Source organism: Tupaia chinensis, unplaced genomic scaffold (genome assembly GCF_000334495.1).
Source record: "Tupaia chinensis unplaced genomic scaffold, TupChi_1.0 Scaffold000232_1, whole genome shotgun sequence".
NCBI classification, from domain to species: domain Eukaryota; kingdom Metazoa; phylum Chordata; class Mammalia; order Scandentia; family Tupaiidae; genus Tupaia; species Tupaia belangeri.
This window is the reverse complement of record NW_006159708.1, coordinates 2,229,938-2,256,634: the sequence shown is the minus strand read 5'-3', so window position 1 is coordinate 2,256,634 and position 26,697 is coordinate 2,229,938. Positions and strand designations below refer to the sequence as shown.

The following is a 26,697-nucleotide window of genomic DNA, read 5'->3' as shown; positions in this document are numbered from 1 at the left end:
TAAGTTGGCGAATTGTACAGTTTTTAAATTATATATAAATAAAGCCATTTTTTAAAAAAACTAAAGGACAAATTATAAACATTATGAGATCAATTTAGAAGATCCCTAAAGAGTTCTCAGTAAACTATAGGTGTGCTGGTGGTAAAGTTCCATCAGTTGGGGAATCAGGAAGGCACCAAACTGTTGTCATGTTTATTTTGATAGTGTTTTTCTGTATGCTATCAAAGTTAAGGCATTTCATCCCTATGAATTAGCAGCACCTTGCCAAAACATGTTTGGTGAACTGGTTAGGTTTATATACTCATTTTCAGTGCCAGAGTCCACTTCTGTGGTTTGTCCAAGTATGGAATACCTAGTCACCTAATCTGTTGTAGTATAATCTTTTTTCTTTTCTTTTCTTTTCTCTTCTTTTCTTTATTTTTTAAAGTTTATTGCCATTGGGCATGTGTGCTTGTTAGAGAGAAGCAGAGGGAAGGTGAAAAAACACCTGCCCATGGGGTATGGCCATGTCACAATCTCTTGTCCATTCTCCTCCTGGCATTTTGGACATGGACACATGTGCACCTGGCATGATAGTCAAGTTGCTAGGTTTGGGACTCAGACTGTGGTTGGCCATGTGGAAGTCCTGCACCTTAACCACCACACTGCTCGCTGGCCTATGGAGTATAATCTTGAACCACCAAGTGTACTTGGTTCAGGTAAGTGAGATACTTTAAGGAAGATATCAGAAAACTGATACCAGGCACATAAAAGACATGATTTAATCACTCGCCTTAATCAGGTATAAAACTCAATCAAAAAAATTTTGGAATTAGGGATAGGGAAGCCTTTTACTTTGTAATGGATTTAAAACAGTTTAAAAGAATTAACAGTCATTTCTCTGATTAAATCACCATTTAGGATGGAGAGCAGTTTTTAGCTACTTGTGTTGTCCTCCCAAGAAAAATAGAGAAAAGTGGTCTGGCTCTTGTGTTGCTATTTTTTTGTTTTGCTAAACATTTTTATACAACCCTGTTTTTCTTTACTAGGTGCGGGAAATGTTGAAGATGAGAGACTCCAATGGGGCCCGCATGCTGACCTTGATAACGGAGCAATTCATGGCAGACCCCCGCCTTTCACTGTGGAGGCAACAAGGCACTGCAATGACTGACAAATACAGGCAGCTCTGGGATGAGCTGGGTAAATATGTTTCCTGAAAAATTACCATTGAGTTGTGTATGAATTAAATCCATACCTTTTCAAGAACATGGTCATAGTATTGTTGAAGAAAGTTGCTTGTGTATGAATTTGTTCCCACTGTACACTGGTTAGGATAATACAAGGAATGAGGACTTGGGATGGCATTTGCAGGAAACAACTTTGGCAGGGTTTGGGGGAATAGTCTGAACTTAAGAAAAGTAAGCACAGGAACCTGCCTTTAAACATTTGCGAAAAAAGCTGAATTATTTTAAAATAGCTATTTTGTATTACAGAGCTGGTTACCTATTTTCTAGGTTCATGCTATAATCAAATCAGCTAAAATTTGGAGTCTTATTTCCCTCTTTTCCCTATAATGAAATAACAAATGTAGTTTGGATATTCATTTTGTATTTGGCTGCTGTAGATTTAGATGAATTGTCATTCTCAGAATGGTAAATATATAGCAAACTCTAATTTAATTTATTGCTTTTCAAATCTCTTGTTGTTAAAGATATGAATATAGCAGATGGTTGAAAAAAAATGAGAATTCCCCTAGTCATGTTCATTGAGAAGATACTGGTAATTTTGTTGTGATGAGTATTGTTAGCCAGTGCTCATTGCTAGGGAAGTAATGAAAGATGTCTTTGTTATCTTTCCACTAAGAAATCTGTAGGTGACAAATTTTTGACAAACATTATATTGGTGCCTGTATTGATTTTATGAGAGAAAAATGCTGGCTGTAGTTTTTAGAAGATCTTAGTCTTAATGGAATTCCTCCTGGCTGATGATGGGCCATATCATACTGATTGATCCCAGATCTAGTCTAGACCAAGAGATGCTATTGGCTGTGAAGATACCACGTGATCATAATTGGAAGAGATGTTTGAGGTGATATTTGTTTTACAGACAAGGAAACTAAAGTCCAGGGAGGTTAGGAGACTTCCACCAGGTGATATTGTGTGATCAAGGGTTATGCAGTAAGGTGGTAAAGAATTTGACTTCAGCGTTTTCTTTTTCCTATAATAGGATGTATATTTGGGAACTTGTCCGGGATAGAAACACTTGGTTCTTTTTTATGTATGTCTGCTACTTGCCAACTGTTAGGTGATTGTTGACCTTTTTTCTTGGCATTTTTTTCCTTAAGTATCTTGTACAATAATTCAATCTTGGTGCTTTCCTTGAGTCTTCTGAAACAATGGTGCTGACCTTTCCCCCCAGTCAAAATTTAAGCTACAGTAGATAGTTTTAACATATTGGAATGATGCTTGAGGGCACAGTGTGATTGTTAGAGAGCACAAGTATAATGCATGTTTTAAACAAATATTTTTATAGAATACTGAATGATGTACTTTTCTAAATTCCAGTTTTTTAACTCTACAGTATATGCTGAATAGACTAGTTGGTCTATAAAAGCAGAAAGGACTGGCATTAAAAATTATAGTGAAGGGGATCATTTATGGAAAAATTATTGGATTAATATTAAATTAATAAAAGTTAATGAGCTTTGATACTTAGAAAAACTTAGAATTACAAATAACTGGTTAGGAATAAAATTCCAACTAATTTTTTTTGTTATTCATAAAGGTACAAGTGATGCACACTGGCAACATTTATAGTGTTCACAGTAAATCCCCAGTTACAACTTACTTTCCCAAGTTGACTTTGAAAAGTATGAATCTCACCCTTAATAAAAAGTATAAATTCTCATGGACGTTTCCACCAGATGATTCTATTTATATCGTTTGATGGACTGCTTTCTAATCAAGGATCACACTTTACACAAGTTCTTTGATTTCCGTCTAGGATGAAGAACATAACTTCTTCATATGTGTGTGTGTTCTCACACCCCTTTACCTCCTTAATCATTACTAGACTGCTAGAAATTCTGTTTACTCTAATTGTAAGCCAAGGTCACTGACCATTTTAATGGGGTTTAAATTCTGTGAAGAATCCCATGTAGAAGTAACAATAGCCATCACATCTTAATATTCATTCACCAAAAAATTAACTAAAAGTTGCTTCTGGACTGCAAAAGGAAAGGGTTTTGCTTCTTAATAAAATGGGAGAATTTGACTTTGTGCCCCTACACAGAGCTCACATTGCTTCAAGGCTCTGCTTTGGAATTAAATGCTGAGCACTGCCAGATGCCAGACATTGAGAAGAGGCTGAGTTTTGTCGGCAAATGGGATCTGCAAGTTAATTGGTGTTTTCTGCAGGCTTCTGGCTGTGAAATGAAATTGGAAGCCCTTTAGCCACATGGATAATACAGGACCTGAATACAAATGTCACATGTCACCATCAGGACCCACTGTGAGACAATAGTGTTCCCACTCCAACACTGCGCCATTACAGATCATTTAAATATGGGGATTACATTTAAACTAAAAGCCCCATTTGCCTTTTACTGCAATTTAAATGTCCTCTTAGCAAAAGCTAAGTGACAAATTAAATGAAAAAAGTGCCCACATTTTTAAAGCTGTAATGCAAAACAACCTTTTATTGCTTCTCATGTGCCACGAATGAATCATTATACTTGTCAACCCTAAACCAAGCCATAATTGGAGCAGCTACTGTTATCAAAGTGGGGCCGCTCTGTGACAGCTTAATAAAGCTGAAACTGTTAAATTAAATCTTAGATGCTTAACTCCTTAGCACTGGTAGATTCGATGGGTCCATTTCTGGCAGTGGCCAGTATACCAGGAAAAAAAAGGGGGGATTCCTGGCATGAAAGCCTTAATCTGATGAAAGTATACACGTGAGAGTATCTCAGCCAAATAACTCTGCTTCTTGGCAGAAGGATTTGGAGCCATCAGATTGTCAGCTGGGAGATTACAGAATCTTACTTTCATGGACCAGATACTCTCCTTCCCAAAGCCTGACAATTTTCTGATTACATGTGATTTATGAAAATTTAACAATGTTGATGTTTCAAAATTAGTTTTAAAAATAACATTCACTTTAACTTTTTATGCCTTTCAAATAAATATATGCAAACTTATTATGTTAGCAACAGGCCCAATTTCTTCCTTTCCATCCTCTAGATAACAAAGAGACTGATTATTGTCAGTTCTTCTTTTATAATGTAAGTGCCTATGATATTCATTTGATCTGAGTTAATTTTTGTGATTTGCTTCTTTATTTTCATAATGCATTATGAATTAGATACAGATGCATACTATTAAGATCCCGTTTAAGTGCTTCTCCTTTGCAGATAAATTTATTTTGTTCACGAATCAGTTTTTCTAATATTTTACTTTCTCTGCATGATGTTCACTTTCCCAAACATACGGCAGTGTTCTTAAAATGACTAATACAGTATCATAATGTACTATCAGAAAAAGTATAAGAAAGTCATAAAACAGAAATCCCCGTTGTTAGAAGTTGTAAATTCGATAAAGGCTATCCATTTAGTAGAAGCTGTTGAACATATACCTCTTCAACTGCACTCTTTATTCAGTGGCATGCAGATTTTCTGGAAAGCAGATTACAAAAATAACTCCTGGATTTCAAAGAACAACCCAGTGCTGATTGGTGGGAAGCACACCTACTGTTAGCCCTAATGGCTGTCTGTTCAGCACTTAATTACTGTGGGGGTCTTCAGGGATGAGCAGATATATTGTAACCTCTTATCTGTGTTGATAGGTCTCCTTCCTTAAATGTCTTCCTAGACTGTAATTTTACTTTACTTCATAAAACTATAGGTTGTGGCAGCCAGCCTATTAAAATCTAATTAAAATGGATGTCATTAGAGGAAACAGTTAAATAAGATTTAATTACAGTTTTATGACAGGGAAACTTCTTAGATTTTCATTTTCAAGTATTACATAATATGGTTTTCCCCAAGTTTTAAGCGCTACTTTGTGCCCGAGCTGAGTCATGGGCTTTGCTTCCTGGCATGTAAATGTGCTCCTTAAGGAAAGGATGGGACGCCATTGCAAGAGCTTCACTGTGCTGAGCTCTGCTCATTCACTTAACAAAGACAAAATAACATGCTCTCAGGGTTCTGTTCATAGCTTCTCATCTGGGGACCCAAGTCTGTGTGAGCAAAAAGCCATAGTTCGATGTTTCATCCTACTTTAAATTTCATTGTAAGGTTAGTTTGACTACTTGTTAATAAACAATAGCTGCAATATTCCTTGGTCAGGTACTGGAGAAATTGAAAGAATATACAGATTCAGGGCACTTGGAGTCTGGTTGAATTTAACTATTAGGTTGTTGGGAAAGTCATGATACATTTTCTACACAAAAGTACATCATGACTTTCCCAACAACCAACCCATTACTTCAGCAGTAGAGAACTCGGCCCATCCATTGGGATGTTTGTTGCAAGACACTAAAAATTACCTGCTCTATGGATCCACATGCCGTCCTATCTCCCTCCTATCTTAGACTCAAGTAGTAGCTTCTTTTTCACTCACCACATTATTATTGAATAAAAGGGAAAACATATGCTTGAGTCATATATTCAAAATTAGACTCTATATATTATAATTTAGGAGGGTCTTCTTGCACAGCTAGAAATAGGATTCTAAAAGCTCTACTTTGGAGGCCATTTCTGGGTAGTGCCATCTTACTGTTTTGAGCCCTTTCTTTAGGTTCTAAGGTAAATTCAAGCTAGCCACATTTTCAAGTTGATGGTAGTTAGCAGATGGCTAAGGAGTAACTTCTCCTTGAGAACTAGAAAACTTTTGTGATAAAAGTAGTTACCCCTTTGCTAGTGCCATAGAGAAAACGGCATATTCCCAGAGTTCCCTTGCAGCAAAAAGATGTCAGTATAGACTTGGAAACTTCCAGAGAGCTCTAGGTATAGAATGTAATTCCAATGTATCACATATGGATTACTTAGTTTGTGTTTCCTGGATACAAGGAGAATATAGCATTTCCACTAGGTACCACTGTTGGTGCCTTCTTGTAAGCATGAGGAGACAGGATAAAGGAATGACTGAGGAGAATTTTGATAGAGTCAGATCATTACAAATTCGTAAAATATCAGTTTTTTTACTAATATTTTATTAATAAAAAAACAGTTCAAAATCATCACTGAATTTAATATGATTTTGCAAGATGTTCAAGGAGGTGAATTGTAGGGAACAAACAGTGTGATTTCTCGCTTTCTGTCTCTCTGTCTCTCTCTGTCTGTCTGGTGAGCGCATGCGCCCTATAGCAGAAACCTCTCAAAAAAAAATAAATAGAAATTTTAAAAAAGTACTCTTTAAGATCTTGCAATACAACTTTGTTCTGTATTATTATTTAAAGAGGAAGAGAATAGATATCACAAGATCCAGATTTTTGTGCCTTTCCTTCCCATTTTGGTCCAGCTGCCAATAACACAGTTGCCAAAACTTATTTGTCAGGTGCTGTGCTAAGTGCTTAATGCATGTACTATTTTATTGAATCCTTAAAACAACCCTGTAAGGGAAAGTATGATTATTAGCACTAATTTTATAGCTTAGAAAACGGGCTTAAGGAGGTGCGATAACTTGCCTGAGGTCATAGTAGAAGAACAGGGGTTTCATCCCAGATCAGATGTCAACGATTTCAGAAACTTAACCACCAAACTAGATAGTATCCTCAGCTTATATTAAAAGATGGTTATATGCCTCTCGGCCAGGCAGAGTGAAGCTCACCTAGATAGCAGGGAACCCTGTAAAGCTGCCTGACCTGGTCTGCCTACCCATGGTGCCATAATCTTGACTGCAGTAATCAGCTTAACTCAGTCTAGTTCCCCATCTGCACCCATGGTTACAGGGATCCTCTAACTCCTGATTATTTGAGTAAATGAATGCACTGATGCAGAATAGAACTGTATTATATAATAAATGATCATATCATATGCATAGTTACTACATGTTACAGATGGGATAGAACAAATTTGTGATCCATTTTTCATTCCCCTTCAAGAGGAAGAGATGAAGACCTTTAGCTCATTCCCTGTCTTTGCCCTGGCTCAGACCAGCCCCTAACAATGATAACAGAGTAGTATATATTTTTTGAATGTGGTCTCTGGGCTCTGTTAGCCCCTCCTGTACACGGACTGTCCTTCTCTGGGATGGAGTTGTATACTCCTGCCTCAGTCTCTGCTTCTCCTGGTATTATTCAGAGTGCCCGCTAAACACATAGGCTTTGTCTATTGTGTTCAGGCTTTACTTCCCTCCAGCACGATTCTCAGAAGGCCTGGGGATCCTGGTTTCTTTCAGTTTGTATGGTCCTACTGCTTTCTGTCTCTTAAAACTGAGAGCTCTGTGTTCTTGGGTCAGAGGCCTCTGAGTTCTGTCCTGCTGTGGGGATAAGAACAGGAGTCTCTTCTCTGCTTCTTTGAGTAGGCAGAGTCATTTCTAGATTGGGTCAGGAGTTAACCGAAAAAAGAGTGTATATTTCTTCACAGTGAGCAAACTTATGATAAATACTTGCTATGTAATACTATAAACCATCCTTCTTTTGAGTGCAGCTGCTAGAGTTTAATTACCCATTCAATGCCCTATGTGGGGAAGAATAGAAATAAAGAAAAAAATTAAATACATATTAATAGAAAACAATGCTCACAAAGATATACAATAATTAAATGTAAGTAAGAAATTATAAAAGTTTTTTAAAAATAGGAACTAGTAGATTCTTAGGATTAAGAGAGATCCTTGCAGGTCATTGGATCCTATTATCTAACCAGTTGGAAAATTGTCAGTGATAGTCATTGTCTAAATTATTTAGATGTACAATTAGATCATCTTTAACAACACATGAAAGTCATCCTTTTGTATGTTTTATAAAACCCTATTCTAAATCAAGGAGATTTGATTAGGAGTTACAATACCTTATGGTTCATTTTGATATAGTTTAATGTTACGATATTACATATGTAGTGTTCTGGTAGGCTTATTTGTACCAAGAATAGATTTCAGTTACTTTCTTTTATGTTACCTTTCTATTTACAGCCCAGGAGTTCATTGGTAGTAGATATTCTTCTCATATAGTGGCTAATGGGAATACCAAAGCATTGGTATAATACTTTTTTTCTTCTTCACAACAATTTCTAGAAAATCTCCCTCCTTTTCTCTTTCCCAAATTAGTACTATGCTTGCCTTCAAAGAACAGCCACCAAAGGGAAATCCACCTGGTGAAATCTCCTTGCTAGGTTGAGGATCTAGAGAAGTAGTACTACCATGGTAGAATGGAAGGGGAGAAAAACAGAGTGAAAATGAAGAAAGACAGGCTGGGGACATTTTCCTTTCACCATTTCTTATCCTGAAGTGACAGCATACAAAAATTAATGAGGTCTGAGAAGAAGCCTCAATTTAAGCCATCTGGGATTCCCAGGGGATTCATGGGGAATCAGAGATGCCAGGAGCTAGAATGAAAGAAGTGGGAGCTAAAGAGAAAGCTGAAGCAGCTACTTAGGGTGCGTGTGGTATATGCCGGCACCAAGCAAGATGTTTAGCGAAAGTGATCGTAATTTAAGCATAGTATAGGTTTTGATGGGGCAAGAGAACCAAGGAAGTTAGAAATGGTTGCCCTTAGAGAGAGGGGTGTTCAGACACTGCCCTGCAGAGTCCTGAGGTAGAAGGGGAAGAGGAGAGTGCCAGGGGAGGAGGCTGCTCCTTCTCAATCAAAGAAGTGTGACTCTCATCACTTTACATACTAGACTTTCCATTAAGATTTCTCTGGAACAAAAGATTCTGGGGTTAAAAAAATGCATGCTTGATAACCGCTATATTCAGTAGGCTTTAAGTAGCCACTCTGACCTTCTTAAGAGTTGTAGCAAAAAGTGAGTTTTTAATGTATTGGGTCGTTGGGAAAATATGACACATTTTTGCATAGAAAAATACATCATGACTTTCCTGACAACCTAATATCTAAATAACTTTCTTTTATATACTGTAGGAGAAAACAGGCTGATAAATGATTTGTAGCAAGTGAAGTTTTGTGAGGCTGCTGTAAACTTGTCTAATAATTGCATAATGCTGTTTTTATGTTTAATTAAAAAATTCCAAACTTGAAATATATAGTAAAACACCGATGCCTTCAGTCATTAACTTACTTGAGTGAGTTAATAACTGCTCTTAGGCTTATTTTCTCAGGCTTTAATCTGGTGACAGAACAGCCAGGAGTAGTGATGGTAGTTGTCCAAAATGGGGCTAACTCACTCAACCCTGTTCTTGGCAAAGATTATTGCAAAGATAATATTTGAAATGGAAAGCCCAGTCTCTGATTTTGAGCCATGACTCATTGGACCTTGTTAACTCTAGGTCCTGCTTCCCATCCCTTTTTAACTTGGGGGGACTTCAGTAGATTTCACAGTTGGGTCAGGAAACCTGGAGGAGAGTGAGAAGCATTCCTAAAGGAGGGATCAGGTCTCTACCTTGAAATGGCTTAGTTTTGAAGCTAGTCATCTTTCTGGATGACCAAGGGCTGAGAATGAAGGATGGGGAGATCCCACACAGGGCACTTGGGTCAAATATCAACTGAGAACCGAGAGAAAAATCCTGTTAGGGAGGATGCTTTCAACATGTTGTCAAGAGCACAAAAGTTTACGCCTGCCACCCCCGACCTGCCTCCTGCACCCCCATCCTGCGTGCATGGGAACACACACACACACACACACATTCTAAGGAATCATATATTCAGTAACTTATTTACTGAAACAAATTGATCAGACTCGGGAGGTCTTCTTGGCTAAACATTAGTGTCCCATGTTAGACCAAGTAATCTGAGAGATTTGTTTGTTTTGAAACCATTAAACTACTCTCTGTATTTAATAGTCTTGTCAGTTGCCAACTTGATTGGGACATTTAAACTGATTTCTTTTTTTATTAATTAATTTTTTATTTCATTTTCTTTTATACATTCAATCACATATATCCATTTGTCTTACAAAATGGATATTTCAAAAGGTGAACATCTCTCCCCGACACAGTTGACAAAACCACAAAATATCCTCAACAGACAATATCACACCTCCCTGTGACATTCATCACTATCCTTTCTAATGTCCTATATCAGTGGACATTTGATCATCTCATCTTTTTTTCCCTTACTTCATACTGTTAGAAAGTAATACAGTTTTTTTAAAAAGTTATTTTACTGTTGAAGTGAAAAAATGTACTTAGCATGTAGCTGGTGTTCAGGGAATAATTTAAGAATAAAAAAGTGAATGAATAGAAGCTTCAAGAAGTGATTATTTTGGCTGTAGAGACAGCGATCATCAGATAACATTCGTCTTCACTGTATTCTCAACTTTGTCTTTTCCTGCCTTTCCTCTGCTTTATACAGGCTTCTCCCATATGAAGAATATTCATGTGTGCTGTATACGCATGAGCACACTCACACAGGCACACTGAAATACAAACAGTTTAGAGTACAGAAGGGCAATGATTCCCCCTTGCCATCACTGCTGCAGGTAATCTATTGCATTAATCAGCCAGCCAGTGGGAAATGCATGGGGAGTGATTATACTATCATACACAATACAATCAGCATGAAGCACTTGTCAAGACCAATACATCAAAGTTTAATTCAGTAATAGAATGAATTAGAGCAAAATGAAACATTCTGTTCTCCAAGAAACCCAACACCCATCATAGGTTCTTTCTGAACTTCATAGAAAAAAGTCAATACATTAAGAAATTGTTGTTGTGAATAAAATTGCAGTCTCAGTCTGACAGAATACTGCAAGTCCTTTTCCTCGTGGTCTTTACACAAGTATAGTACTGAAGTGTTTACTTGACCATTAGTACTCTGTCGTAATAATCATGGGCAACTTGATTATTTTTTTAGTACGGCTTGTGATTGTCTGTGGCAAATGAAGGAAGGTCATTGTACCAGTGGCTCACAGATGCACTTAAGAGTAAATATGGATGATGCACAGTTCAGTGACTTACCAGAACTGCAGGGAGATTAAAAAGAACCTATGGTATATGTGCCCTGTGGTAAACACTTCCCTTAGGGAGCTTAAAGTTTAGTCAGGAAACTAAATAAATAAATAAATGAAAAAGAAAAAGCAGCCCATGACATTTTAAGACCACTGTAGGAATTAGGGTATATAAAGTAGAGCATGTTTCAGAAAATGTTGAGGATAGATCTAATACATTTCATGCATGAAATAAGTCACTATTATGTGTCAGTTAAGTGTATCTTCAGAAATAGATTTATGTAGACTTTTTATATAGAATTGGAACCAGGAGTGTTGGATGAACCATGAAACTATTTCTGAAGATGGCTTAATTAAACGGCCAGTGTTGAACACACGGAAAGTGCTCTTGCAAATTGCTCAGTTCACATTACTTTACCACCCTTTTGGTCTCTCAAAATAAGAAATCATCAGCCATTGTACTCTTTTCTCTTCTCCTCTCTGATTCTTCCCATATCTCCTTCTCTCCTTGCCTCTCTTTAAAAGGAGAGTGGTGCTGCAGGGTGGAGAAGCTGGCTCTGGTGATTTCCTTTAGAAACGAGCTCCTAATAGAGCTAGGCTGTTTTTGATGAATCTCGCATGTTGACTTGACAGCACCGACAAATCGAATGGGATGGGAAAGCTGCATATTAGATGAGGGATACAGGTATACCCAAAAGGAACATTTTCCAGGATACCAGTTAACCACTATGGACTATTTGTGGTTTGTTTTTTTCTTGAAGACAAAGATGATGTATATTTAACTTTAGATTTTTTTAAAAGTTTTTTTCCCTTTTTCTTTTAAAATTTTTATTGTATTTTCTGTTTATATATACACATACATCTTTGTAGGGTGCAGTATGGTTTTAAAAATATGTATATGGTGTGTAATAAACAAGTTGAGGATATAAACATATTCACCACCTTTAACATATAACATTACATTATGTTGGTTGTGCACATTTGAAATTTGCTCTACTTGTTATTTTGGAAGTATATATTAAATTGTCAGTAATGTTCTTTATTGTGAAATATAATTCTAAAGAAAAACAAAGTAATTAACCATCAGACAACAAGAAGTTTCTTAAGTTAATGAGGATGAGTTTTTTTAAAACAAAGATAATCTTAACATAGCCAGTGAAAAAAATAATTTGTAATTTCCATGTGGAGGAATGTGGATGGTAAGAGTTTATATTCTGAAAAGATCTGTGGTATTAAATATCATTGGTCCAGATAGAGATAGGTAAAATTGTACATAATAATAGTTCATTAGGAAGAGATAGAAAAAGAAAACTTTTACTCACTTTGAGTTCTGTAAGATATCATATATATATATTTTTTTTTTTTTTTTGAGATTTTCTCTCTAGGGCGCTCGCCAGCCGACATAGAGACAGAAAGCGAGAAATCACCCCCCACGGGGGATGGTCACACTGCAATCCCTTCTCCTCCATTCTCCTCTTGGGATCTTGGGCACGCACGCACACGCGCCCGGCGTGAGTTTTAAGCCACCGGGTCCGGGACATGAACCGCGGTCGACTACGTGGGAGTCCAGCGACATAGCCATTACGCTAACTGCTGGTTCCCCTATATATATATTTTTTTTTTTTTGAGAGGTTTTTGCCATAGGGTGCGTGCACTCACCAGAAAGACAGAGAGAGACAGAGAGACAGAAAGTGAGAAATCACCCCCCAGGGAGGATTGCCATGTCACAATCCCTTCTCCACTCTCCTCTCAGGATCTTGGGCACACACCCACATGTGCCTGGCGTGAGTTTAAGCCACCGGGTCCAGGACTCGAACCACAGTTGACTACATGGGAGTCCAGTGACATAGCCATTACGCTAACTGCTGGTCCCAGATATTATACTTTTTAGCCACAGATTTCAGTGTCATCTTTTATTGTTTTCTTTTAGGGTACAGTATGGTTTTAAAAGCATGTATATAGCATTTAGTAAACAAACTAAAAATATAAACATATTCACACCTTCATCATAACATTTGTTGTGAACATTTGAAACCTGCTCCAGTGGCTATTCTGCAAGTGTTTACTGAATTGTCTATGATGTTCTTAACAGTGAAGTACAGTTCTAAAGAAAAACATACTGATTAAAAATTAGGCAACAAACAATCTCATAAATTAACAAAGATAATCTTAATATAGGCAATAAAAGAAGAATTTGTCATTTTCATGTAGAGGACTATGGGAGATAAAAGAGTTTTTAATCTGGAAAAATCTGTGGGTATTAATCATTGGTCAGTTATAGATAGGTAAAATTATACATGACAAAAGCTCATTAGGAAGAGTTATAAAAAGAGTACTTTTACTCACACACTGCATTTTTTGTAAAACCAAATTATTGCACTCTACATAAAGAAATAAGTCTTTGGAAGAGCAAATATAAAACAATTGGAAAGAGATGTTTGAAAGTGAAGACATGGTAAAGCCAGTGATTTGATGATTTATAGGCTTTGCAAAGTTCCTGATTTTAGCCCATTTTTAATCTATTCCAAAGAAAACTTTGTTTATCAGGGAATGATTTTATTTCTCCTTCTCACTTGAAGGATAATCTTGCTGGGTATAGTACTCTTGGCCAAAATTGTTTTTCTTTTAGAATTTTGAATATGTCTTTCCATTTTTTCCTTCTGTGCATTATTTCAGTTGAGAGATCTGATTTAGTCTAATGGGGAAACCTTTGTAAATAACTTGGTGTTTCCTTCTTGCCATTTTTAGAATTTTATCTTCAGCTTTAACTTTTACCAGTTTGGCTACAATATGCCTTGTAGAGGATCTTCTTATATCTATTTGGTGTCCTTTGTATCTCCTGGATTTGGATGTCTGCATGCTTCCCTAAATTTGGAAAATTTTCAGCTAATATATTATGAAAAATATTTTCTATGCCTTCACGTATCTATTCACCTTCTGGAATACCTATTATGCAGATATTCATGTGGCTGCTTAACAGTGACTAGAATTTACCATATATTATCCTCATTTCTTAGAGTAATTCTTCCGTTCTTTTCAGTTGCTTGGGCTAAATCTTAGGCTTTGTCTTCAAGGCCAGAGATTCTTCTGTGGTCTTTCTTCCTTCTTTCTTTCTTTTTTCTTCAGCGTGGTCTAATCTGCTGTTGATACTTTCGAGGGAGGTTTTGATTTCCTGCAATGTATTCTTTACCTCCAGAAGTTCTGTTATATTCTCTTTCAATGTGTCTCCTTATGGAGTAACTGCCCTCTTGTCACAGAAAGATTTTCTCATCTCCTGCAATTGGTTCTCTGTTTTCTCTTGCATCTTGTTGAGTATTGTTAAAATGACTATTCTGAATTCTTTTTGTGACATTTCTGCAATCTCTTATGTTTTATCCACTGTTGGTGAGGAGTGATGATCCTTTGAGGGGGAGATATTTCTTGATTTCTTCTATTACTTTGGACTTCTGCTTTGATTTTTAGTTGTCTGGTGGTATACTCACTTCTTCCTGCTTTTTTTGAGTATGTTTCTATAGCTGTGTGCTTCTATACTTCTTTATGATATGCATAAGCTCAGTGCCAATTTCCCTCGTTTACTTCTTGATTTTTTTAAAAGAATTATTTAATTTTATTTATTCATTCATTCATCTTTTAATTTGACCAGATACTGCAGAGTGTCCCTGTTACTCCTTCTTTCTCTGGGATTGCAGGAACCAGGTATTGGTTCTTGAAGGCTAGAGAGCCCCTTCTCCTACACAGCAGGCTGGGCCAGGAGTCCCAGCTGATGAACTCAAGCTGAGTTGCTTGGCTTGGGTCTGCCTGTTGGTCCTTCTGTCTAGGAGATTGCAGTCTCCCTGTTGCTTCTTCTTTCTCTCTCAAATTTTTTTAGGGTTTGGTTAAATGATGACTTATTTGTATGCCGGTTTAGCCCTGCTTGACCTAAGCAATTTAAAAAACACCTTCCATAGTATCCCCGAGGTTTTATTTTGAGATTTACTTGAAAATGTTTTGGTGAATTAGAAGCCAGCATATCAAACTTAAGGAGAATTTTTTTGTACCAGTTAAATTTATCTTCAAACATTGGCTGACTGACACATTAAGATTGCATTGTACTAAGAACAATACTGTAATTAGGGTCACAGTTTTAGTGTGGTCTGACCCAAGAAATTTTGTATCTATAGTTTTGCTAGCACAACTAATTATGCCAGTGATCTTCTATTTGTGCCTGCAATTAGGCATTTCATGGCCTCTAAATAAGTATAATTAGTTAATTGGATCATGCATGAAATTTTAGACTCTCATAATAGCCTCTGAGAATAAAAATAAATATGATAAATATTATGAATTGTTTTATAACCATGGAACCCGGGGAAATGCCAAAAGTAATTGTTTTTCTTTGCCTGTTCCTGATTCCTAAGAATAAGCATGATATTAAAAAGTAGAAATAAAACTCTCCATATAACAGCCTTTGTTTTTCCACATTTAAGACACAGGGGAAAGGAACCACTGACACTCTTATTTTCTTACCTTTAGAGAAAGTGGTGTTGGTTGTCCTGCTTCTCAACCCGCAGTGACTGACCTGGATTCCTCATTGTTGCTGCCCCGTGCTCTCTCCATAGCATTAAACACATGATAATATTCCTAGAAAATAGGAGGAAGATCAGCATTGATCAAAAATTTCAAGGATGAGTGTCCTCTATAGAAAATGCATAGCTTTTACTTAATTCAGTCAATCAGTTGATTTGTATTTCAAAATATACAAAATTTTAATTATTGGATTGACTTAATGTTAACAAAAAACCATGGAGAAGGAATTTGAAAACAAGTTTTCTTGACTTTGGGGTTAGCAATAAATAGAGAATGGCCCGCTGATTTACTAAGTCGCAAATCACAATGCCTACCCAGGAATACACCCCAGCAGGCAAAGAGCATACTCAGACATGGACACGTGCATTAGTCCAGAAACACTGACACCAGCTTAACTTATAACAGACTCAATTGTAATGTTTGCAGAGAAAACAGATTTCTTTGGTAAAATAATCAATCTTGAATTATAAGCTGAGCTTTTGATTGTTTATCTGCTGTTTTAATCTACAGTGAAGTTACTTATTTGATATTAGTCCTGAAGAATGCAAGATTTTCTTTAGTTTAATTAGGTCTTTTTTTAATGCACCTATTATTTTATTTATTTATTTATTTATTGTTTGCTTTAGTGTGCATGCACTTGCTGGAGAGAGAGAGAGAGAGAGAGAGCGAGCGAGCAAGAGCGCACACCCCCAGGAAGGATGGCCATACCACTGTCCTTTCTTCTCCAATCTCCTCTCAGGAGTTTGGGCAAGCACATGCATGGGCCTGGTGTGCTTCTCAAGTCACTGGGCCTGAGATTGAAACCACTGTTAGCCATGCGGAATCCAGCTGCCTTAACCAGCATGCCACTGGGTGCTCTGGACCTGGTTAAATTTTTGTTGAATATGTTTTTTACACATGGAAAAGACATGTTCTAAATTCTATACATGAAAACACGCTAAATAAAGTACAGAGTTTATTAGTTGTATATTTATGGATACTTCACAACTTTAGACAATATATATTATTTGTATTACTGAAATAAGAATGGAATGATGATTCTTTTAAAAGATAAAATCATCAATCTTGGGATTCACATATGCATAGCTGCACAGAGGAATCCTAATTGATAGAAGTATTTTCTGACCACATAGCTAGATAAAAGGCTAAACGCTATAGTGTTTAGGAATCTTGGCTTTGGGGGAACATGGGTTTTGGGTCAGATCTTGGCTCCCTTCTTTAATTGTAGTACAACCTCCCTATTTTCCTCCAAACCTCAATTTTCTTATTTATAAAGTGAAACTTTTTGCTTGTTTTTGTTTTGATGTGTAAAATGTGATAATGTATGTATAATATGTAGCACAAGGTCTACATATTTATGAGGTAAATATTCAGTAAATTGCAGCAGTTACTGTCAGGTGGGGAAAATGTAGATGCCCTTTACGTATTTGCAGTGGGGCTGGCAGATGGCGTGTTGATTATCAAGGACTTGCACGTGGCCGACTGTGGTTTGAGTCCTGAATGTAGTGGCTTCTTTCTCACTTTTCATCTCTCTTTCTCTCTTTCCTTCTTTGGTCAAATTTAAATAAATAATTAAGTAAATATATAAATAAAGTTAAGGGACCAAGCAGTTGGTGTAATGGCTATGTCGCTGGACTCTCATGTAGTCCAGCGCGATTCGAGTCCTGGAACTGGTGGCTTAAACTCAAGCTGGGCGTGTGCGTGCGTGCCCAAGATCCTGAGAGGAGAATGGGGAAGGGATTATGGCATGGCCATTCCCCCGCTGGGGGGGTGACTTCTCACTTTCTGTCTCTCTGTCTCTCTCTTTCTGGTGAGCGCACATGCCTTATAGCAAAACAAACAAACAAACAAACAAACAAAACAAACAAACAAACAAAAAATCTCTCCAAAAATAAAAAAAGAAAAAGGAGAAATAAATAAAGTTAAATAAAATAATTCTTAAAAAATACATTAGCAGGGAACCAGCAGTTAGCGTAATGGCTATGTCGCTGGACTCCCACGTAGTCGACCGCGGTTTGTGTCCTGGACCCCGTGGCTTAAAACTCACGCCGGGCGCGTGTGCCTGCGTGCCCAAGATCCCGGGAGGAGAGTGGAGGAGAAGGGATTGCGGCGTGACCATCCCCCCTGGGGGGTGATTTCTCGCTTTCTGTCTCTATGTCTCTCTCTGTCTGTCTGGCGAGCGCACGCGCCCTACAGTGAAAATCTCTCCAAAAAAAAAAAAAATACATTAGCAGAGGGCAAGCCATAATGGCACAACCTGTAGAGTACCACTGCATGAGGCACAGACTTTAATAAAAGCCTAAGTTGGGTTCCTTGACCGACCTAAACAGTCTATAGCTTATGCCTGTAATCCTAGCTAATTGAGAAGCTGGGGCAGAAGATCATGACATAGCAAGACCCTGTGAAAATTCCTCTCCATCCCTCTCACTCATTCTCTCTCATTTAAAAAAAGAAAGAAAAAATAAAGTATATTATCTAAATTATAATCTTTGTACTCTAAAGTCAAACATTTATGGGCCTGAAGGTGGCATAGTGGTTAAGGCTCTAGACTCCCGCATGGCTGAGCACAGTTCATGTCCCAGACCTGGTGACTTGAAACTCAGTCCACATGGCTGAGCACAGTTCATGTCCCAGACCTGGTGGCTTGAAACTCAGTCTGGGATCTGAGTGTGCATGGCCAAAATCTTGAGAGGAGAATAAAGGAGAAGGGATTATGATGTGGCCATACTTCCTGGGGGGCAATGTCTCACTTTCTCTCTCTTTTGTTCTCTGCTGAGCACACGCCCGAAAGCAAAAATCTCTCTTAAAAAAAAAAAGACATTAAAAAACTTTAAATGTAGACTCAAATTACAAACTCAACATGTGTAACCTGATATTGTTAGAATTTTTCTTGAAGGGATAAAATTAGCATACAAACCAGCAGTTAATATTTGTAATGTGTGTTAGGATACCATGTGTACTGTTAAGTTTTCATAATGACTTTTTAAAAAATATTTTCTTAAAATTTCCTCCTCCTCCTTCTTCTTCTTCTTTTTAATTTGCTATATGGCACATGCACTCACCAGAGAGAGAAAGTGAGAAAGCAAGCCACCAGGCCCAGGACTCAAACTAGTGTTGGATATGTGAGAGTCTAGCACCTTAACCAACACGCTACCTGCTGGCCACCGATTTTTTTTTTCACTCATCTTTATAGCTCTTCTCATATGTTGAATGACTTATTTGAATTTGACAGCATTATCCTATGCATATTTTAGTTTTTTATTAATTTTGTAATCTAGTAGATTTATCCTCTCTCTTGAAAATTTTGATAGATTGAAGATGGTCACAGACGCTCTACTGCTGTCTCAGTGAGACATGTGGTCTGTATTTCCTTCTCTTGAATCTGGGCGAATTTTACAAATGTTTGACCAACAGAATAGGGCAGAAGGTATACAGGGCCAGTTCCAGATTCTGGGTCTTAGTCTTCAGTGACTGGCAGTATCCAGTTTCAGTCTCTTGAATCCATCTTGGAGCCCTGGCTTTCCACATACGTTTGGCTATCCTGAGGCTGCCATGCTATAGAAAGCCCCTGCTATCCATGTAGACAAGCTGTATTAGGGCAAGGCAAAAAGGAGGGAAGAGAGAGTATTTATTACCTGAATCATGAGCTGTAATGAAATAATATGTTTTTAAATTATTTAATTGTATATATTCATTCATCTCTTTTCATTTGACTGGAGAAAGACACACAGAGAGAAGGAAAGTGAAAAAACAAGCCACCAGGTCTGGGACTCGAACCGCGGCTGGCCATGTGGGAGTGTCCAGTCCAGTGCCTTAACCACCATTTCACTTGCTGGCCCCATGAAGTACTATATTAAACCACTAAGTTTTAGGGTATTTTTAAATAGATAACCAGAATAGTCATTATGAGTTTGACAATACTTCATGCTTCTTCTAATAGTTACTCTCCAAATCCCAGTGTCCCCAGAAATGCAGACTATAATGATGTGTACAACTGAAATTCTGTTATTTCAGTTAACTTTATCCCAGGGACTGGACTAAATTAGCTATTTGCTCAAGTTGTATCTATGTTATAGAAAATAATACTTCACATTGTCCTAGATTATTACAATCTCCATTTTTATTTTATTTTATTTTTTTAACAGTATTTCTCATTTTTAATATCACATTTTACCTGGTTTGACTTCTGGGTCTCCCTCCCCTCTCTCTTCCATAAATAAGTTTTGATTACTTTTAATTTTGTGTTCCTGTGAAAGACTAGGGCACCTGGCCATTGAAACTAAAAAGGGAGTCTGAATGAGAAGTGTTTTAGCAAAGATACTAAAGAGTTGGGGCACTGCTGGGGAGAGCAGGACTGAAGGAAAAGTCAGCTCAGGCTTTTTGAAGCTTTGTATCCTTTGCCCATCCTTTAGCATGACGTTACCATGGGCAGAGAAAGTATTATGTAGTGCTGCTGAGTTGGGGAAGAGTTGGAGAAATGCCTCTTGGGTTGCAAGTAGGTAAGGATAAAATTACCCGTTGAACCAGAGACCTCTAAAGTGACACTATACTCCATACTTGAGGGGCCTGGAAAGCTAGCGAGAACATTGTCTATAGGAAAACATTTTAAAAACTTTTAAAAGCCTATCATTGAAAGAAAGCAAGAGAAAAGGATAGACTGAAATGTGACTGACATGTTTCTATTGCTAGATGGTAAGTGGAACTTAATAGTACAAGAACCCATTATTACTAGTTTAAGAAGTGTTTATTATTGCTGATTTTTTTGTTTATTTATTGTGCTGTCTTAATTGTTTTATTAAATGTAGAGAATTTATGAGCGTATTTGGAAAATCACTTATAATCTGAGCGCTTCAATTCAGTTTTATCCTTTGAGTCTCAAGTTTCCTCAACATCGAAGTCCTTTTTCACTGTGGCTTTCAGGAGTACATTTTTTGGAGCTGAGTGAACTCTATGATTTACAAAAACATTCTGTGTCTACATTATCTTTTTTAGGTATACTATTCCTATGAGGTAGATAGAAATTATTCTCCATATTATTTGAAGGCTACTGCTATCACATATACTCTTTAAGTGGGCTTACTGACTATTTTGAGGCTGGTGATTCATATCTTGCCTTTTCCAGATCTGAGCTTATTGATCAGAAATTTCTTCTATTTGGAAACATGCAACAGTGAGTATGTGAGGTGGGGCAAGATGGTGATTTTAATTTTACATCTTGTTTCGTGATGGAAAAAACTGGCTTTGAGGAACTGTAGAATTAATTCTTGTTACCCTCATCTTCTGGTGTGCATTTTCACCCACTGGCACTCTGATATCGATGGGTTGCAGACGTAACCAAAAGGCTTTCATGATGATTTGCATTCTACCTCAGCAAGATTCTGCCCGTATTCTCTGCCACATTTGGGCAGGTATGGGATGTGGACAGACCATTAAGTGGATCGGAACCATTTACCTTGTGCAAAGAATGCTTTATGTTTGCTTTTCCCAGCTGTGTTGCCTTCCTAGTTTTGGTTTACTTTGCTTCATATGTTCCAGTGCATCTTTTGCTGAAATCAGTGAGCATAGAGTAGGTGGAGTAGCGAGAAGGAGAATAAGACCAAGCTGAATGGTAGAGAAAGCTAGAGCTGAAGTGCACCATGGATAATTGAGAAACTGGGTGATACACACACCAGTGATTTGATAATTGCCTTCATATATTTTGAGGCATTGAAGCTAAGAAAGCAATTTAAAAGTATTGAATTTGTTTTCACTGTAATTTATACCAAATAATTAAGCATTCTTTGTGAAATAACCAGTAGGTACTACATTATTAGATGCCAGGTCCTGTACTAGGTGCTGAAAATACTGACTTCTCACTGAGTTTTCTGTCTTGTTTTTGGCTGAGTCCTTAAAAGGGTTAATATTTCAAAGGGACAGCAGAATGAAGTGTTTAATCATCAAAGAGTTTTATTTTTAAAGCTACTAATGTTTTAGGCGTATTGGAGGAGAAGGAGATAAATGCCCAAAGTAGAACTCTGAATTAATAAAATTTGGAGAATGACTTACTCAATTTGGTTAACTTGGTTATTAAGGCTAATTACAGCTTTTGTAGTGATGACTGTTAAGATAAAAAGACCATATCTATTATAGCTCTGAACTTGAATTTAACATTAAGAACATCCTTTCAGGATGAAACCTCTTTTTAGGGAGGTAAGCAATAAAAGAATGTTACAGGCAAATTAATAAAGGCTTGGCTTTTAGATTTTTTTTCTTATTCCGTAAAATGGAAATTTTGCAATTAGAGAAATGTAAGCATGAAAATCTGAGATGAATTGTATGTATTTTCTTTTTCCTCAAAGTCTTAGAAATCACTGTTAAAAGTTGCCAAAAATGCCAGCAGGTGACATGGTGGTTAAGGGCCCTGGACTCCTACATGGCTGACGATGGTTTGAGTCCCGGACCTGGCGGCTTGCTTTCTTACTTTCCTTCTCTTTTTCTTGTTCTCTCACTCTGTGCCTCATTGGTCAAATTAAAAAAAAAAAAAGTAAATAAATAAAGTTAAATAAAACCATTCTTTAAAAAACATAAAGTTGCCAAGAATATTTAGGGTCTTGTGGGTTTTGAGGGGGGGGCGGGGGGGATGTTTTTCTAAAGGGTGCATGGACTTGCCAGAGAGACAGAAAGACAGCACAAGGTTACCCCCCACGGGGATGGTCATGGTGCAGTCCCTTCTCCATTCTCCTCTGAGGATCTTTGGCATGCACAGGAGCCTGAAATGAGTTTAAGCTACCTGGTCCAGGACTCAAATTACGGTTGACCAAGTGGGAGTCCGATAACTTAACCATTACGCCATCTGCTGGTTCCAGGATCTTGTTTTTAAAGGCTTCAACCTCTGTGGTTTTTTTACTTTTCTCATTCCTGTGCTCTGAATATTTGTGTTCCTCCAGAATTCATACGTTGAAATCCTAACCCTTTAAGGCGATAGTAGCAGGAGGTGGGGCCTTTGGGAGGTGATTAAGAGCCCTCATGAATGGGATCATTGCCTATAAAAGAGGTTCAGGGGAACTTGCTTGCCATGTGAAGACCCAGAGTGAGGGAGCCATTTGTAATAAATGGGATGTCACCAGAAACCGAAATCTGTTGGGTTCTTGATCTTGGACCTTCCAGAACTGGGAGGAGTAAATGTTTGTTATTTATAAGCCACCGAATGTATAGTTTGTATTATAACAGCCTGAATGGACTAAGACACCATCTTTGAAATTAAAATTAAAATTGAAATTGAAATAGCAATAGTGACCACAGAGCATTATTTTAAAATTTTTTAAAGAATTATTTTATTTCACTTTATTGATTTATTGATTTATTTTGATGAGAGAGAGAGAAACAGAGCGAGAAAAAAACCAAGCTGCTAGGTCCAGGACTTGAACTGCGGTCAGCCATGTGGGAGTTCAGTGCCCTTAACTACCATACCACTTGCCGGCCCCAACCACAGATAATTATTAATAACTCAGTTATTACTTAATCAGTTATAATTAATCTCAGTAAGAAGTTAATGAGAAAATGATTGCGAAGCCCTAAATATAGTGGGCACCTAATAAATGGTGACTATTTAATTTTTAAGGTTGTCGTTGGTATCCCTGCAAATAACTTTCTTAATGTGTAATTATATTTTCCTAGTCAGAATCATGTTATGCATTCTTACAAACTGTACATTTTTTGGGCCAGCTGGTGGTGCGGTGGTTAAGGCAGCCAGATTCCATATGGTCAGCTGTGTACTTCAGTCCCACACCTGTGACATCAGGAACATATTGGGCACATGAGCGTGTGTGTGCCCAAAATCCTTAGGGGAAAAGTAGAAGAGATTGTGACATGGCCAACTCCCTTGAGGGTAACCTTTTTATTCTTTCTCTCTTTCTCTCTCTCTCTCTGGTAAATGCAAGTGCCCTGTAGCAAAACTAAAAGTAAAAACACCATCAATTATGTATTTTTCCATATGTTGCTGAAGCTCACTGATTTATTATGTCCTGGGATCAGGACATCATATACAATCCTTCATACAAATCAAGTCCTTCATTTACAATTTAGTTAGTTCTTTAATAATATATACAGGTTAATATTTTCTTAATTTTATCTTTGAATTAGAAAGAGTTAGTTCTTATAAAAGTTGGTTATTCTATTTTTAAAACACTGTATTATTTTTAAGTTTTTAAAAAAGAAGAGATGGAGTGCAAAAAACATGAGATTTGAGCTAGAAATATATCTCAGGATATGCAATTTCTATGAAAGTTACCTCTGTCTTAGCTGTAGTTGAGTTGGTGCTTTTAAGTTGTTCTTCTAAATAAAATTATAATTGAATTGCAAATCATAAAAAGTGAAGATTAAACACTCATTTTGCAAAGACATTTATATCATATCATTTGTCAGTATTAATTTACTTGGTTGGTTGCCCTTTTACATGGAACCTTGTTAGTATATTAACAAACCTGATATTGAAATGACTAATCACAGTACATCTTTTAAGACAGTGTCATAATTTTACTTTTGTCTGATAAAGTGTTCTTTTAAATAGTAAAATCATAAGATAAAAATATTTAGGAGGAAAAACATAAATGGTTCTTTATTATTAAGCAGTGCATATTGAATGCTATAATATTTTAAAAAGTCATTTGATGATTTGCAAAATTTTTGAGCCCATAATGACAAATTATGATCCAACTTATAATATTCACTAAATTATATTTAATTATATGTAATTCTTTAAAAGTTATTACTGGTAGAATACATGTGGGTGTGTGAGAAAGAGACACAGAGCGTCTCCCATCTTTCTCCAGTTCTTCACTCTACCAGGATCTTGGGCATGTGCACCTGGTATGTTTTCATGCCAGTCAGGCCAGGGATTTGAACCATAGTTGGCATATGGCATATGGCTTCCAGCTCCATAGTCTGGTGTGCACCATGAACCTGGGCCTACGTGAAACTTTTTTTGAGACCTACATGTAACTGTTTTTGAGAATTGTCTCAAAATCTCCAAAATACCCATAGACAACATTGTTTGATATGTAATATTAAGTAGCAGCAGTTTTAAAATATTTACTTTGTAATTTATATATAGTATAATTCTGTAATACAAAATACATACAGTAAATGTTTACTATAAAATACATCATTTTTTTTAGTGCAGAGTTTTGAGTTTGGACAAACACATATAGTTATTCACCCCCACAATCAAGATACAGAACATTCTGTCACCCTTCCAAAATTTCCTCATGCTATTTGGAGTCATCTCCATTATCTACTCTCAGTCACTAACACACACTGATCTGTTTTCTTCCCACTTTTGCCTTATTCAAAAAAAATCATGTAAATTGAATCATAAAGTGTCTATGTATACGTACATACACACTTACCTTTAAGTTCTGGATTCTGTCATTTAGTATAGTGCACTTGAGATGTTATGCATGTGTCAATGGTTTGTTGTCGGCGTTCTGAGTGGTGTATGAATGTACCACAGTTTGTTTATCCATTTACCAGCTAAAGGATATTCAGGTTGTTTCCAGTCTTTCACATTTACCAATAAAGCTGCCACACACATTCTTATATGTATTTTTGGGTGAACAAAAGTTTTTATTTCCCTTCAGCAAATTTTTATGAGTAGATTCTTGTGAAGATATTATGTAGAATTGGTATTATTTCTTAAATATTTGGTAGCCTTCTCCGGAGATATATCTGGATTGGGGTTGTTAGAGATTTTTAATGGAAAACTTCATTTCTTTGACAAATTTATGACTGTATTCAAATCATTATTTCTTCGTGAGTGAGCTTTGGTAGTTTGTGACTTTCAAGGAATTTTCCCATTTCATCTATGCTGTAGAATTTATGGGCATAAAGTTGCTCATAGTATTCTCTTAAGAACTTTGTAATACCTCTAGGATCTGTAATGGTGTGCCCTCTTTTATTCCTTATACTGATACTGTCTTCACTTATTTTTCAGTTCTCCTGTCTATAGTTTTATTGCTTTTATTGATCTTTTTAAAGAGCCAACTTATGGTTTTCTCCCTTGTTTTTTCTTTGCCTGCTATCATTGATTTCTGATCTGTTTTGTTACTTCTGCTCTTTTTGGCTTTGGTTTCTCACTCTTTCTCTCTTTTTTAAGGTGGAGATTTAGATGATTAATTTAAGTCCTTTCTTCTTTCCCAGTGTAAGCATTTACTGCTGTTAATTTTCCTCTAAACACTTTTTAGCTACATGACACAAGAAATAAAAGATCATCTAAAAGTGGAAAGTTAGTATGTTCATGAATTGGACAATTCAAATTGTTTTCATTATCATTCAGTACAAAATATGTTCTTGTTTCCCTTGTGACTAGCTTTCTTTTTGACTCATGAGTCATTTCATTTCTGATATTTGGGGATTTTCTGAATACCTTCCTGTTACTGATATATAGGTTAATTCTTTTATGTTAGAGAATATTCTTTGTGTGATTGCAATTCTTTCAAATTTATCAAAGTTCATTTTATAGCCTAGAATGTGAAGTATCTTAGTGAATGTTTTCCCTGCATTTTAAACGAATAGGCTTCCCCTGCCCCCCACTAATGTTAGATGGAGTATGGTATAAATGTCAGTTAGGTTCAGTTGTTGAAACTATTCAGATATTTGCTATTTGTGTGTGTGTGTACTTGTTCTATCAGTTATTGAGAGAAGAATATTGAAATACTTGAGTGTAATTGAAGATTCATCTATTTCTCCTCTTAGTTCTGTTGGGTTTTGTTGCATGTATTTTGAAGTCTAGTTGCTAGGCATGGTATACTCATTTAGTACTGTAAGGTTTTTTGGAGAGCAGACCCATTTATTATTATGTAATGTCCCACTTTATCCCCTGGTGGAGTACTTCTTGTTCTGAAGTCCATTTTGTTTGATACTAATAATATAGCCTTTCCAGCTTTATTTTAATAGTATTTTCATTGTGTATTTTTTCATCTTTTTATGTGTAATCTATGTTGTTATATTTACCACAGCTTTCTTTTAACACTATAGCATAGAATTAGGTCTTATTTTTAAATATTTGACCATCTCCACTGATATATGTATGTATGTGTGTATATATATATATA

General features: G+C 36.7%; 1 protein-coding gene across 1 annotated transcript in view; it reads left to right on the top strand.

Moving 5' to 3' along the window:
• The window catches only part of ZSWIM6 (zinc finger SWIM-type containing 6), a 142,561-nt gene that overhangs the window by 85,010 nt on the left and 30,854 nt on the right, over positions 1 to 26,697 (top strand). Inside the window, exon 5 of the mRNA XM_006148326.2 lies at positions 1,029 to 1,179. Coding sequence (XP_006148388.2) covers positions 1,029 to 1,179 — 151 coding nt within the window. The remainder of the gene's footprint in view (positions 1 to 1,028; positions 1,180 to 26,697) is intronic.